At 41.8% G+C, this 17080-nt stretch overlaps 1 protein-coding gene across 1 annotated transcript in view; it reads right to left on the bottom strand.

Moving 5' to 3' along the window:
- The window catches only part of ME2 (malic enzyme 2), a 32691-nt gene extending 15853 nt beyond the window's left edge, over window positions 1–16838 (bottom strand). Inside the window, exons 1-3 of the mRNA XM_005145397.3 lie at window positions 16748–16838; window positions 9877–10003; window positions 316–449 (exon numbers count right to left, since the gene is read on the bottom strand). Coding sequence (XP_005145454.1) covers window positions 316–449; window positions 9877–9984 — 242 coding nt within the window. The 5' untranslated portion in view covers window positions 9985–10003; window positions 16748–16838. The remainder of the gene's footprint in view (window positions 1–315; window positions 450–9876; window positions 10004–16747) is intronic.
- Between the last annotated feature and the right edge of the window lie 242 nt (window positions 16839–17080).

Consider the following 17080-nt stretch of genomic DNA (forward strand, 5'->3'; position numbering starts at 1 on the left):
ACCCAAACCTTAGATGTCACAGAAACACAGAGTACATATTACAGCAAGGTTTGCAGCTTTGTTACTGGCTAATCCGTGCACATTCTTCTTCATTATCTTATGACTATGGAATACCAGAAAGAAGTTCCCAACCTCATCTAGCTGCATGATGAATGCATGATCAATGAAAGCAGCTTTCTGTGTGAAAGTGTAAATAACCCCCAACAACTGAAAGACCCAGAAGAGGCACTGAAACCTTGTTTAGTTATCCCCATGCAATATTTTACAGCAATTTCCATTTATTTGCATGACAAAACAAGGCCAGAGAGTGCTTACTTTTCCAAGGGATCAGTCATTTTTGCCAAATTCTTATGGAAGCGTAAGGCTTGAATGTCTTGTGTCTCTATTTTAGGAGGTAGAAGTCCTTGCAGCCCAAGCATTTGTCGTTCATGTAATGTGAAGGCCATACCCTGAAAACAAGAGAGGTGAGAAATAATTAGTGGTTCTTCTAGCATTTCTACTTATAATCTGCCACTTCTGACTATCTACTGCATTCTTCTGTCATGGCAGGAGCCACAGCGGGCACAGTTTGGATGTATTTGATTGGGTTCATCCCATGTGTGTATCCGTTCTGAACACAGCTTTTCCATGTCTCTGAGACCTCATGCCCTGTGCCAGACTGCATTTTCCTCTGTGAAACTGGAGAACAACTAAAAAATCCTACTGCAGACAGACTAAGGTTTACAAATGAAATAACAGCTGCTTCTTTAATCTCTTCATAGGAACATAAGGTTGATCAAGAACATATGTGTCAGACGCAGCCTGGTCCCTGCAACTACGGACAGTGACATTTAGTCCACAGAAGTTCATCTGCATTGCTCCGTTTGCTGCTTTTCTTCTACATACTTTCAGTAATCCAGCCAGGGGGTTAGAACTGGATGATCTTAAGGTCCTTTCCAACCCTAACTATTCTATGATTCTATGATCCCAAAGTGACTGAATTGCCCCAGTGCTTCTACTGAGATCACAATTAAACCTGACTTCTTTTTTACTTAGGGCTAGAACTAATTTATTGGTTTCCAGCTGTAGTTTTCTACTACCAAAAAGCCTCATCTGTTAACAGATGAAATTTCAGAAGAGTTAAACAGCTCAAATATCACACCATTTCCATTCTTCACTGTTTCAAGGTGGATGAAGACTTTAATTTATTGTTATGTAAAGACTAATTAAAATGATTTAACAATAACATTCAATAAAACTGGCTTTTCACTCAGTACACAAAACAGCCTGCTGTGAGCTACCTGCCAGTAGAGACTGGTAGGCACTTCATGGGCAGTTAACTCCTGGGTGTAACTTTGTAAGGTGTTAACGAATCCTAGTCTGGACTCCCAGTCGACCTGTCTCAAACTGCTGATTCCATTTTGCACAACTGACCCTGCTCTAAATTTGCCACTTCCAAGCTGTAAACTTTCCTCATTTCAGTTCATCCAACTGGGTCAGTGCAGCAAATGACTAAATAAATATTCGCAAAGTGGGGAGCTGAAAAAGCAGGAAAGACTTTTGATATGTCAAGGCTGTGCATCCATCTGCAAGCAAAAGCAGAATCTGAAAGTGAGGGGGTCTGGTAGCTGCAGTGTTTTCAAAGAGATGGAAACAAGACACAGCAGTTCTGCTCCCAAACCACACTTCCTTTGTTTACTATAGCAAACGGATTAAAAACCAAGAGCACATACTCTCACATTTCCCCACACTGGAAGCAGACGCTTACTGCAAAGTTAAAGAAAAAAGGTTTATAAAAGCTCTCCAAAGTTTGTTTTATGCCTTGTAATTACACCCAAAATTTTTCCTGAAATCAGAGAAAAAAAATCACCAAAAAGAATTCGGTATTTTCTCACTTTAGAATAAAAGACAAATTCAGATTAGAAAATATATATACTTGCACCTCTGTTTATGTTTGAATAGACTTTCGTAGGTAATTGTAGAAAATATGCCTATTAACAAAAAATCCCTAAATTAGCATCTACCCCTGGTGTAATTCAGCATACTTGAAAGGATTATAACCAATATAACTACTCCATAGGAAAAAACATTATTAAATATTTAATGTTTTAATATAATTTTTCTCTTTGCTTATTTAAATAACATTTAATATCCATTGTTTTGACTAGTGATTCGAGCACTCCACCTGCTTTTCTGTACTAATTCTATACTATGTTCAAAAATGTAATATTTGAAGAGTTAGCAAGAAAAAAATAGAACAAAGTGTTTTGCAAAAAAACAATTGCAAATACTTTCTTGCTAAAAAAATTAAGTATTTAATCCTAAAGTAGATCAATGCTTTGTATTTCTGATAAAATAATTTACATATATAAAGTATATATAAAATACATATATATACACAACTGAATGTATAAATATTCCATACAATAGATTTGACATTAAACACTGCACTCAGTTTATCCTTTTTCTACTCTCTGCAAGTCATCTGCAAACCACTGGTTTATTTCCTCATGTAATTGTATTCCCAAGTATTCTTCCAGCATTGTCTGTAAGTAAATTTCAGATGAGGCTTGCTCCTGAACTTTTTACCCTTGCTGCTGGTCTTTTGCTGGGTGTAGCAGTCACTTTAGCCACCTGATACTTTTTCCTGGAAACTGAATTGAATAATCCATAATTTCAACTGAGAACACAACAATGCAAACAGCACTGGCATGAGGAAAAAACCACAAGAACACACTGAATGCTGTATTTTATATCCTATTTTGCAAAGGATTTACTTGGTTTCACTTCCGCATATGGAAACATTAAATACTGAAACATTATCTGGGAATGCAAATGCATCTTCCAAAGTTGCATGGAAGCGAACCATGCAAACGTGTCCCAGCTATCCTCCCCTTTTCCTTAGCTACCCCCTAATCTGTCACCATGAGAAGTTCAGGTCTTTCTAAAACAGCTTCTGAACACAAACTGTACTTGCAGTGCAAGTGATGTAGAATACAAAGCTGAGTACAGCTGGTAAACATCTGTAATACTGTTACTTTAGCCACTACAAAACAAAAAACGATGCCAAAAGACAATATTAAAAAGAAGGGGAAAAAGAAAACAAGTCTCTTTTCAGAAAATAAACACTGGCCAGTAAAGCCACTTATGTCACTAGTATGTCAAAGGCCAGAATCCTTTCAGTGCTACCGTACTGGCCACACTGACACTGTAAACTAGCTGAAATATATCACTAGCAAAACCTACGTCCTCCCCATCAGAAACACTGGGCCCTTAGAAATAAAGCCTACCTAATTTCTAATTCCCAGTATTAGCATGATGCTGGGATGTGGCTTTTCCTTAATTTCCCTGCACACTGATCTTAAACTGTCTAGGTCCTTAATATCAAATGAGCTCTGAGGTCAGCACTAAGCAGAACCCATCTTTATTTGGTTTATTCACGTTGTTCCCAGCCTACAGGCAACCTGGATTATCAGTGCATCTGGAGTTACAGTAACATTAAACACAGTGAATTTTTAAGCGGTACTAAGTATTTCCAGCTATTTATGTACAGGACAATTAGATCGTACCACATTAAAAGATGCTTGTAATTTCTCCCTAGGCCTAACTGGGGAATCTAAATGCCATCAGCCTCCACACAGAAATCTAATCTTCTTTCCAACTAGAACAGCAGAAGTTTTGTTCAGAGCAGCACTATAAAAACCCAGAGCCCTTCCAACACTTGCTGTATTCCCATTCACTGTCTTCATCTCTAAACACCAGCCACCTCTTGTTTTGGATTTGGGACTGTGGCTTATTCCCTACACAGCACCTTGCAGGGTCTTCCTTAAACTAGCATGCTCAGGAGCTGCAGAATTACACATTTCTCAGCTTTTCCCCTCATTTTGTGAAGGTCAGTACAGTTTGACAGCACCAGTGATCAGTTCCCAGTGAATCACGAGGCACTCAGCAATTTGCAGCAGTGGGACTGATGTTCTCAAAGGCACTTAAGATCCCAGCACCTATTTAATAGCCAAATCCTCTCTAGTTTCCACTAGTATTAAATGCTGAAATGCTGTAATGACGTGGGTTTAAGTCACAGGGATCACTTTTTTGCTTCCTTTGACCGACAGTGCCTTTCTCTGAGCATTATGCACTTACTTTCACTTTGATTAGGCCCCTTAATCCTCTTTATAGCTCAGAAAAATCAGGCGTCCTTTCCAATGCAGGACAGACAAAGCAAGGAACGCATCTCAGAGAAAACCCAGCACACTTCAAAGACCACAAATGAATAAATTAATGCACATGGACAAATTAATTGCAAGAAAACTGATGTACTGCCATGAGGGGGAAAAAAATGAAGTGTTGACAGTTATTTAGTTAGGACAAGCTCACACTGGATCTCCACTACTGTGCCTTTAATCCATGTTTGTGTGCCCGGCGGTAGGACCCTGCTTTGGCCATAACAGCCGGGCTCTACTACACAAAGTGAGTGGTGCTATAAATACCAGCATATAAAAATTCCAGTTGCTTTGCATGAAGGTGAACAGGAGACCTGAATCCTGCAAGCATGATTTTTATAGTACCACTGAGTAAGTAATACTGAGAGGTTTCTAGGCAGAGAAGTACTAGTGGTGGTAACTTTTTCCTCACCTGCAAAGTCTTGCAGCCATATACACACACACACGCATATATATATATATATATGTATATATATATATATAAAGGAGGGGATACTTTTAACTGATACCACGAATGTCCCCAAGCATCCTGCAAACCTGTACAGTTTATATAAAAATATCACTCCAAGCCTCTCATAAAAATGTAAATCAGAATATATCCAAATACTCTGTTTGGGAAATGAGTTAGCCTACTTCACAGAGGAGATATAATCAAATGGTTTTCATGCAACTTCTAATCATTGTTATATTCAGCAGTATATCATGGTCTTTGAAGTAGCATCATAAACATCTTTAAAATAAAGCAGTTTTTACACTGGATTGTGGGCTGCTTCTCTTAACTCTGCTTCCTTTTGATAAATCAAAGTTCATGACTGCACAACATGTCTCCACTGCAAATTAATGAAGTTCATGCATATAAATCAAAGGTATATTTGCTATCTCAACCACAGATTCAAAGTTTCTCTGTGTTTATGAGAACAGTGACAGCATGGAAATCTCCTTTGATTTCTCCTTCTTCATCTTTTAAACTCAATTTTGTATCTTTATTCTTCCAGAAACATGTAGCATATATACTGGAGGGAGCTGCTGATAGAGCACAGCAATCTAACTCCCTGTTGATCCATGAAATGACCCAGACATTCCCCATGTTATTCAGCCTTTAAAACCCATAGTCTCACTGCAGGCAAAGATGCCACCATTTCTTGTACTGCCTCTGTATGTGTGGAACCAAATGTAAGCCACTTTGGCTGCTACCTGCAGTAGCTCTCATTTACTAATGACATGGCTTCAACTAAAAGCATTCCCCCTGCAGAAAATGGGAAAAAATCAGAAACAGCCTTCACACTGGGAAGAAAGTCATACAGCCTCCCCAGGGTTTGCTTCCAAGCACCGACAGTTGTGGTAAAGCTGTACCTTGCAAATCATGTGCATGATGACTGAAATGGTTCATCATGTAGCATCCCTCAGCACCTCAGAGACATTTCATTAAGCTGCTGTTTTGCTAACTGAGCAGATGACATTGCTTTTGTTCCCCTTTAATGGCATTAATCCTACAACTAAAAAACCCAAAGACAAAAAAAATTAAACGTAAAGACAGTTTCTTTCCTTCCTCCATCCACCAGCTCACAAGTCCTGAGCAGAACAGCTGATCTAAGTAAAATACGGTGCAATACAACCTACCACCTTTGGCACCTATAGCACCTTTTCAGACAGATTATAAAAGCTGGTTAAACAGGTCCATCTTTCCACATTTAATTCCCTCTAAAAGCATGCAGATCCCAAGGAAGCTGATAAAAGCAGTTTCTATCCATTTCCTGCCTTCTAGAATGTTTCTTTGCAAGTGATCAGAAACGGTATTATTTCAAGCACTGCATTTCCTAGCGACATGACAATTATCATCTGAAGCACCTCTCCACATCCTGCCTATCTTGCTTTGTTCTCAGGAAGGCGGATGGGCATTGTGTATTCCACACCCCAGCTACTCGACCCAACTGACACAATCTGAAAAGTATTAAAATAAAAGAAATCAAACGTGTCAAAAAACAGCATGATGAGAAAGGGCAGTGGAAAGGACAATCTGCTTTTAGATATTCAAGTTCATATTATATTTCTGCACATTCTCTTGTCCTATCTTATTTGTTTTGTCCAAGTAGCTTTAACTTTGGGTTGGGATTCTTTATTTCATTTTTTATTCCAAATTGGAAACACACCGTTTGAATATTTACCTAAAGTCAGTGAGGTTACATACATCTGTCTTAAGGAAACTGATTCATTACACAAAAGGAATCTGTCAGAGTTTCTGGAAGTATTCATTAAGGCACACAGGAAAATAAATCAGGCTGAAAATGTGGGGAATGAACACAGATGAAACTGTGATTAGTAGCCTAGCTAAACACAACATATGAGAAGATGAACATCCATATGGAAGACAGACACAGGGACAGTTCCTCATGAATCAGTCTGGGGTTAAACTGCCACTTGTGATAGAGGATCATAGAATCATAGAATGGTTTTGGTTGGAAAGGACCTTAAGATTATCCAGTTCCAACCTCCCTGCCATGGGCAGGAATACCTCATACTAAACCATGGCATCCAAGGCTTCATCCAACCTGGCCTTGAACACTGCCAGGGATGGAGCTTTCACAACTTCCCTGGGCAACCCATTCCAGTGCCTCACCACCCTCACAGGAAAGAATTTCTTCCTTATATGGTTTCTTTTTAAATGCAATGTTTTAATGCAATGTCCTAAAGATGTCTGCTGCAGCTAAAAATTTGAGAGGCATTATCAGTACAGGAGAAAGAGATTAAAGAATGAAACCATACAAAACAGTCACACACAGAATAAGAACTGATGCCACAAGGTAGAAAAGTCATCAACTAAAGCACAGAAAGTGTCACAAATTATTAAGTGCCACTAATTTCCTGCAAGCACTCAGCAAACATAGAGATGGTATTACAGCTCACATATTTCCAGTGAAGATAAAGACATACTGATGCCACTGTATATGGCAGAATGGACATTGCCAAGGTCAGGGATCAGGTAGTCACGCATCATGTTTTGTGCTGGAAGAATAAATCCTGATCCTTGAGTGAGAATCTGAAGCATTACCACAATATAAGTAGCAATTTAATTGCCAGTACTAAACAAATGAGATTGTCTTAACAGTGTTCTAAGCATCCAACAGGCTTAAAATGCTGCCTTGTCACAGCAGGGATCTTCAGCAGAATAAAAGGTCTTGAAGCCAATTAAGTGTAACTTGAATCCCTGTCACAGAGCTGAAATCAAACATCATGGAAACATAAAACAGCAAACCAGCTCATGCAGGTGAGGTATGCACAGGCAAAAGACAGGGAAGGATGAGAAAGAGAAGAATTAAAAACACAAATGATGAGAGAAAAAAGACACTCCTATAGCATAGCCCAAGACCAGATCAGTTTGCACAAGGGGAAGGGTGGTTTTCAGTTACTGATGCTGCCATCTTGTACTTCTTATTTTAGGGCCCACATAATAAAAGAAGACCAAATGTTCTCCAGAGTTGATGGGGACTGTAAAAGCTAAACATCAACAGATAAAATGATAATCTCAACAAGCTGCCAGCAAGAGACAAAGCCCTTTATCTATGCCTGTATATGTATGATATACATATATGCACATGAAGCACTGGGGACAAGAAAAGCACAAGGGGTAAAGTACTTTGCATATTTAGTCAATCATTTATTTCTCTGCTGAATTTCCAAAACAGATCTCTATATAGATACTGCATCTTGTCTCAAGCAGGATCACTTAACTAGCTAACAGATCCATTTAAACAGGTGTCAGCCTTAAAGTCAGACTGACACAACAGAGGCAAACAAATATGACAAGTTTTTCACCTCTCACAAATAACATTTCTGGGAGACATTCGAAAGTCAAGAATACTAAACTGCTGTTAGTCAGCAGCTCTCTGATCTTCCATGCTCCTCCTCAAAAAACCCCAAACCATAAATACTGCACTGTCCCCAGTCCACCAGAGAATTCCAGGCTCAAAAAAAAGTAATAAAAATTAAAATGATATCACCACTACAGTAAGAAATGACCTATTGTTCTTGTTTCTGAATACTGTTGCATAATCAGCCTTAGAAAAGCTTACAGGGCATGAAACAATTTCCACTGGCATGTCAAAGTGTTTATAATTCAGAAAAGACTTGAGATAATCTGATCTTGACAAACCCTACCAATCTGCTTTTTTCACCTTCCCTGACACGGCAACCCCAATTTCACTTTTGCAGTTAGCCAGTCTTTAACCTCTACAGCTGACGCTCTCTATAGGCAACCTGCATTCACACAGGATCTAAGCATGTCACACAAGAAAGAAACATGACTGCAGGTCTGTATCTTATCCTCTTCTTTTCTCTTGAGGACACTCAGAAATCATGCTTGCCAAAAGACATACTGGAGCAACTCTCCCTGTAGTTAAAGGCAGAACACATGGAGATACAGCCTTCAGTTTCTAGCTTAATATCCTCCATGGATATTTTGAGGCCACTGGCCAACATCTAATTCTGACAAGAAGAGAGGCAGGGACAGGAGAGGGACAAAAAAGGTTTGCCATGCAGGGAAAGAGCCAGCCTAGCCCTTCTGCTGAGAGAAAGGCTTGGGGTTATGTGTCTGGCTTGCCAGCTGGCCAGCTTATAGCAGCACATGCTTCTTTGCATGCAGGCAAACAGGACATGGGATGGAGCTAAGAACACAAGGGGATAGGAGGAGTCAGGGCCATGGGCAGAAAAGGAAAGGAAGAAAGTTAACAGTGAAGGGGAAATATAAAGCATTAAAGGAAAGTGGAGTGGAATAAAAATCAGAGAATGGGGAAGGGTCAAAAAGGCAGACATTACTAACACAAGACAGAACTATGGAAGTCCAGCTTCCATAGCTCCATTGCTCGGGAAATACCCTGCAGCTAGCTTTGTCACCTTTGTTGGCTACTTTGAACATCTTGGATGAACTACCAAAAGCTCTCATCTCATTTCTTACTAGTTTTCTTTTGCACATTCCTGAAGATTCCTGAAGGTGGCTACTACTATTACAGGAAAAAAAAACCCAAAGAGATTAGGAATGGGTTTGTAGAAATAGGAAAATTTTTGTGAAGGGTGAAAAAAAAAAGTTACTTTCTTAGGAGAAGCTCCTCCTAGTGCAGGGAATTAATGTCTCTACCTCCCAGCTCTATTCAAGGTTTATTTTTAGATGCTTTCAGTCCAACTCTCTGCACAAGGATGTTTCTTATTCATATGGCTCAGTCCCAAGTCACAGTCTTGCAAGAAAAAGCCAGGACTAGGACAAAGAGGGTAACACTTTCTATCACAAGCAAGACTGAATTCAGAATTGACTTTTGCAGACTATGAAATAAGACTCTTTAACTGCTAAAGCTTTACTTGAATTCAACCAGCCCCAAAACCTAAGCCAGTAATTGGCAAGAATCGGCAACTCTTCATTTGGCACAAGGAAGGAGCAGTACTGATTGCGTAAACCATAGCAAACGAGGGGAGGTGCAGGCTGATAGAAGCAGAAGGTGTTATTGGAAGTCCTTGTACTGTAGGCATCCAGGTAGTAAACCTGAAATGATTGCTGACTCCTCTGTCTTCTGTACCCTTTTTTGGCTGTGTCCCAGTACACCTCCAGGAGGTGGTTTAACCCTGGACCAAGCTCCACTGGACAATTACCTAAGGAAGATAAGGTATTTGATAACCGTACAGTACCAACCTTGTTTGTTCTTGGGTTTAACATAAGTGGCTTGCCCTTCTCTTTCGTATGCACACTGCAACGTGCCATCGCACAGGGAGTGGTAGCGGCTCTCAGTCGGGAAAACATCCTTCCTCTTATACTCCACCTGGAAAAAGGGAGAGAAAACCATTCAGATGCAGAGGCAGCAGAACTAATGTTCGTATTTGTAGGCCATCTGTTGTAAAAGGAATAGGAACATGCTAGATAAGAGTCTTTGCTCTTAACAACGTGATACTAACAACACAAAATTGCCTTGCGGCAGCCAGAAAAAGAAAAAAAAGGAGTCTTTACAGCAACAAGAGCACATGAGTTAGTGGAGAGAATACACAGGGACACTGATATGAGCTAGCATTATGCTGGGGGCTGCAATCAGGCAGCATTCAGTAAATATTGTCCTATAGCACCATAAACACAGAGCAAACTGCCATTAGCAAATATTAACCTTCTGTGGTGACCCATGAAACTGGCACCAGTACAAATACCAGGGAGGACAGAACGACTTGGGCTAGTACAGTAGGAAAACTTAAACAGTTTCTCCAACCATGAAATCTTGTCACCTGTATAGCAGAAAAGAAAGAAACTATGTCTGTTAGCATATGAAAACTAGATTTGAATAAAATATAGAATTAAAATGGTCAGAAATTCACTGAACTCTATGCTTAGATTTTTTTTTACATTCCAAACCTAAAATAAAAGGCTATTTTAAGAAGGAATATATCCTTTTCAATAAAGGATATGTTTGTCTAATAAAATAAATATCCCCTAAGCATCAGGCTTACAGACAGCAAAGCAGAGATCCAGATCAGCATGGCATGGGACCCCTGCATCCCATGCTCCACCATCCCCTGACACAGCTATTTGTTTATGTCCAAGACACAGGCTAGGACAGTAAAGCAGGTTATGAGACATTTTTGAGGACTGAAATGATGCATGATTTGGATTTTTAATTTCTTCCAGATGGAAGCCAAAATTAGATTAAGGAACAAAACTTCATTATCTTAAATATAGCCTGAATACTTCAGAAGACCTCTCTATAATTAAATTTACACATAATCAGCTTTTAAGACGGCAGGCTGATCTTACAAGTTACAATCTGAGGATTTTCTTCAAAATCTTTCCAAGCAGTAAAAGAACATGAAAACATTTAATATTTTTCATCAGTAGTTACTCCTGAGTTTCTCTTCTACCCATGATAAAGCAGCACTGACATTCAGGACAATCCCTTTCTCTCATCCTGTTTGCTTGTTTACGCCTTGTTGTTGGAAAAAAGTCCTATTCAAAACCCACATGTTCAGCTGTTTCATGGGAAAGAACATAAATTTACTGTGGAGAGAAGAAGAATGGGAGCCTTCCAGCACTACAAACAAATGTTGCTTTTAACAGTGATTCCACACTAAACCAGCTAGCGGTGGGCTAAACACAGCTCATATGCCAGAACTCAGGGCACCTGGAAACCAGCAACAGATCAGCAAAATTGATTTTATTCTGCAATACAACCAGCCTTTAGGAATGGCAAATTCAGTCCTAACTCATTTTAATCCCAATTGCTCATTTGCCATCATTATACACTTGTGCACCCATCTCCTCACACACATGAGGCTAAAAATGATCTGTGGTGAGAGTCACATCAAACCTCAGCCCACATCCCATCCATGTGGTGTTTGGGTGACTTCAGTCTATCTTTAAACAAGAAATTGAAAAGCAAGCCAAACACCCCACCTTATGTTACTCTAATTAAATCTAAGTCACTTCATTGCAACTAATAAGCATTTAAGAAACATGAAAGATTGTGGCATAGATGTCTCCCAACTTGATCAATTAGCTTTCTAATCAACAAGAGAGAGAGAAAAAGACTTTTCAGGGGTGTGATTTAAATCTTAGAGATGTTACTTTCATCTCTTTTGTGAGAGAGAAGACTTACTCCTCTCCTCTGAGGTGTACCTAAAATTATTCCCTTGGTGGAGGTATCTTAGATACATAAAGCAAGTGGGAGAATCAGGATTCATTTTCAACTCAGTTCTTCTGTTTAGATCCAAGAGATAAAATCCCAGTTAATTTATATCCAGCATAAAACCTGACTGGTTACTCACTCCTGAGCTCTCCTTCTCTTGCTCTTTTAATTTACTTGTTTCACCTCCCATCTTGCACATCTCCTCTGACTCCTTTTGCTGCAGACTTTTAAACATGTTTTAGCAAGAACCTGCCTCCAAAACTCACCTTAACATGACTTACTCTGAAACCACAACACAAGCATCTTCCCCCATCCCTGGTCCACATTCCTCTGTAGAGGTGCCAAAGAGCTCTGTGCTTTGCCAGTGTGGCCACAGCCCTCCATGACTCACCACCTCCTCCCAGCTCTGCTGGCCACCAGCCTGGCAAGAACAAGCCAACCCTAACCCTAACCCCTGTCCTCCCTCTTCACAAGTCCTAATTCCTCCTCAAGAACACATGTACAGTAACCCTTAAGATTAAAAATCACATCTACATCAATACATACTGCTAATGGTTTACTGCTTCTTAAAAGAGAGCTCCCAGGCTGGCTCTCCTCACAGTTTAAGCCAGATGGATCACTGAGGTAGCCATATAAACCAGCTCACACTAGAAGCTTGGCATAGAGCTTCTCACATGAAACATGCCACCAGACAATAAAAATCCTTTAAATGCAGCCTGGTCTGCCTGACAACAGATAAGCTGCCCTGGGCAGCACCACTTCTCCCCTAACCTCATGGGAAACAAAGAAGGGACACAAAGCCTCGTGTCCAGTGGTTTACATTGCCAGCTGTGCTTCTGGGAAGTACTTTGGGCAGAAAGCAAGCTGCAAGGACAGGTCTGGAAGAACAGTCCCCAAACTGATACCTGGTTTCAAGAAGATGAAAAAGTTGGATCATGCTTCTTTGGTTTTAAATGGTTTATGATGGTTTTGTAAAAGAGTGGACAGGCTTGAGATGGTGATACTTTATCCATACAAAAAAGGAATGCTGATTTCGATAGTAGAGGCTGATAGAGAAGAAGGATGTCAACTGAGGGAAAGTGAGGGGGTTGCAATGATGTGAACACCTCCACAGAGGACAGTGGTTGTGCAATGTCTGCAAAGAAAGCAGAGGAATTGAAAGGGGAATAAAAGCCAGCTAAATCATGTGTCAGCATAACCAGAACAAGGACTTGTTTTCTTCTCTCAGCAGTATGGACTAGATGAGACCATAGTGTACCACTAAACTTAATCCAGTTCTATTGGTAATTTCTGACTTATTACTCTGTACATGCTGTGCTACAATTTAAGAGAATTAAATTCTTAAGTATAACAGATGACAGCCCTCTGCTGTGCCTTATCAGGAGGCATCTGGCCAGGTCAAACTAATTACCAATACTGCACAAGTGCCCTTATCTAGAAGCAAATGTTTTGCTGGTGTAATTATGGATTTGTTAAATTGTGAAAGCTACTTTTAAGGGAAAGGTTCATAATACTTTTAAAAGGTGCAATTATGTTAGAGAGTCAGGAAGCTCAGCGTCAGTTAAAGCAAGGTCTGCTTCAATTACTGCACAGGCTGCCTGTTATGTGGATTATACCTTAATGCTGATGAGTGGACAACAACTTGTGCTTGATGAGTTTGCAGTCATCCTTCAGTATGAAGAATGCCTAAACATAAATAGGTTTCAAGTATTCCTGAAATCCTGCATAAATGAACAGTTCTGATCTTTCCTCCATGTACAAAAGTTACCAAGACTCGTGTGTTAACAGGAACTTGTTCTTGGTAATACTTGTTGGAATTTTTAGTTCAAGATCCTATAGGTCCCAAAGTGTTTTGAATCTTTCTGATCTCAGTCAGTTTTTGTTTTCAAGCACCACTGCTCTAGGGCCAACAAACATTTTCTCTTATATACCTACAGCAGTCTATGCAGTGGGTCTGCTGTGGATGCACCACTGCACTCTGTTTTGTCACTCTAACTCTTTTTAACAAACACAAAAGCCTTGCCTACCCAAGCATGACACAAACCAGGCACACACTACCTGGCTTCATCACTTCAGTAATGATAAAGCAGTCTAAAATTATTACATTATGCAAGCACCAACAATAAATGTGCTTCCCAATGAGACTTCTACTTAAAGAAAGCAGCTTTTCCTGCACCCTTCTTTGTGGATCAAGGGGAAGGGGGCATTCCATTTCACAGCAGGAGCATGTACATGTGAGGAGGAAGGAGCAGGGAGATGAGGATGGGCCACGCAGTTCTGCACAACAACTCAGCACCTGATTCCCTGAGCTCGTCAGACACCACTGGGGAAAGTTAGAAGAAAATGGTGGTAATAATGTTTCATGTTCCTTCCAGCAAAGCCCTGAGCTGTCATTCTAAGGGACATTCCTAATATAGCGTGAAATCTGCAGATTAAAATGAATAATCATACGGGAAGACGTTACTAATAACAGGTTTGGCAGCAGTAAGTGGGTCCTTTTGGAAGCAGATCTTTAACATATTGAAACTTTTCTTCCTTCTTATTCTGAGGCAATCATTTTAGTAAGGAGAAAAGTTAGATGTGAAGCATGTAAGTGGAGCAAGTAAGTTCACAACTCAAGGCTTGAAATATTCAGCAAATAAAGCACACTTAGGTGAATTCAAACGAGAATCATTTCAGAACACCTTTGAAAAAACAGCCTGTGCTCTCTGAATTACTTTATCTAGGACTGAGTTGTCTGTTACTGGAGTCTTGGCTCATAAAAGCTCTTACCATACAACATCAGAGAGCTATTGTTTTTTTTTTATACGTTAATGGATCTGACCTAAACATTTTACTTAAGCACCAGAAAGTCCATTATCCTGTGCTGTGGCAACTGCAGCAGCAGTATTTTCAGCCTTCTCTGACAAGAAGATGACTTCACATTTTTGATTTTATCCCATTTCTCTAACTGGGGGGCTACTTGTTGTAAACATGGGTGTATCTCTGTAGGACAAAGGCTTTATCCTGCAAAATCCTCCGAAAGACTGCAGAAATAAACAGAAAGGCATTGCTGCTTTATTTGGAGAACCAATATATCTCTGTATTAGAGCTCTATTCAGATCAAAAATACGTATTTTTCTGGAGATAAGTTGAGAAAGAAACAAGAATGTTCTGAAAAACTGCTGCACAACAGGGAATACTTCCTTGGAGAACAGCTCAGCAATAAGCACAGAGAAACTGAGCTGCTGCTTAACTCAGTGCCCATCAGGTTAAGTATGAACCTGCCAACCACTTACAAACCTTGGTGTGCATTATAGTTAGACTGTAAAGAAAAAAAAGTCCTGTTTAAATTACAGAACAATCTGAAAACTACCCATACAGTTACCAGCCTAGGTAACAGCAAAGCCATTCTGTTGCAGCAAAGGTGCTGCCACAGTAGTAAAGATTCAGTTAGTACTCACTCAGGCACAGCACACCCTACCACGCGTTTTGACAGCTTCTTCCCCAGCCTGCAGAAGGAAAAGCTTCAGATCATGCCTGCACTCACGCTGCTGACTCAGAATGCTACCACTCAGGATGATCAGAAGTTGTGTCCTGGGACTGTAACACACACTTTCACTTAAAAGACTTGCTTGGAGCATATTTCTACAGACCTTATAGGGCCAGCATCACATTCAACGCTGCTGGCTGCACACAAACATGGGCTGCTTACAGGGTTTCTTACTCTGCCTAGCAATATTAGCCATGTGCATATACTCTTACACAGAAAATTTCTCTCTGTGGTTCACTATTAACATTTTGGAATTAAAACCACGAAGATACCAAATCAACAACTTTCTTGGCTGCAAGATCATCCCTTTTAATCAGCTGTTTGTCAACAGAGTTTTTGGGTTTCTTCAATCAATTGGGAGACACATGCCATGTCATAACACACCCAAGGTGCTGAGACACCAGCACCATGAGAAGCTGCTGTGCCTCAGAGGCCAAGAGAGACGTGGGACCTGCAGCAGTAGCACTTCAAACAGCCACTGCTGCTTCTTGTGACCAAGAGCCAAGAGGCAAACCCCAAGGTCTGCTCTAAAAATACCAGCAGCCTGACAAGCATTTCCTCTTCCAACAGCAGCTCCACTACTGCTCAACATTTACTCTCTAGTATTTAGGGACATGCTGTAAAACTTCTCTGCGGGCATGGCGACCATTGGCCAACACTAAAGAGCTGGAAAAGCAGCTTCACCCAGGATGAAAGGGTCTGGGGAGCATCCCCCAACCTTGACCCATGGAGCAGCCTCCAGCGATGGGGGCTGTTCTGAAGGGCGGCAGCTGCGTTTATCACCGCTCTGACAGCTGGTAAACACGCACCGCTGCACGGCCCAGGCCAGGAAACCTCCTGTTTCCCTCGCAGCAAAACACCCCCTTTGGCTTCTTTCGGTTTCCACCTGCCGCCGGAGCCGGCCGGGACCAGCTCAGCGGGCCGCGACGGTGGGAGCGGGCCCCGGGGTGGGGGGATCCCCACAGCAGGCCGAGCCCCATGGCCTCACAGCGAACACAGAGGGGCTTTGGTGCGACTTAGAGGGGCCGCAGGGGAATGGACCAAGGGGCGCGGAGCTCCGTGCGCCCCGCCGCGACTCGTGCCCCCTCAGGGTGGGACGGGGCTGGCCACACGCCCGGGCCCTGCCGGTGCCGCCCCGGCCCTGCCTGCGGCACACCTCCGGCTACTGCTCGGCGGGGGGCGAAGCGAGCGGCCTCTCCTCACCCTGGCAGCACGCAGGGTACTGGGCCGGGGGAGAGGTTTCAGAGGGAGGAGGACAAGCAGCGAGGGTCTAGGCTCTGTAGAAAACACCCCCGAGACACGGGTTGTAAAGAGAGGCCTTTCGTAAGCCATTGCAATCGTAAGATTGTTACCAGAACGGGATCTACCTCCTCCTGCTGCTGCGGCTGCTGCCTGCCGAGCGATGCTGGCCGAGGACCTGTGTCTATTGTGCCACAGCAACTCCCACCGCCGGAGCTCCGTCCGCCGCGGAGCCCACCACTAAATGAGGCGGGCGAGGAGTCGCCGGCGAGGGACACCCCGGAGGGCGGGGCGTCACCTGTGACCGACAGCACCGCGCAGCCAATGAGGGGGAAACCGGCTCTATGACCGACGGCCGCGTTCAGCCAATCAACTGCCTTTATCTCCCGGACACAAGGGAAAGAGCGGCGGGGCGCCGTGTGTGATATGTTAATGAGGCGGGAGCGACAGCGAATCAGCGC

Source organism: Melopsittacus undulatus, chromosome Z (assembly GCF_012275295.1).
Source record: "Melopsittacus undulatus isolate bMelUnd1 chromosome Z, bMelUnd1.mat.Z, whole genome shotgun sequence".
In the NCBI taxonomy this organism is placed as follows: domain Eukaryota; kingdom Metazoa; phylum Chordata; class Aves; order Psittaciformes; family Psittaculidae; genus Melopsittacus; species Melopsittacus undulatus.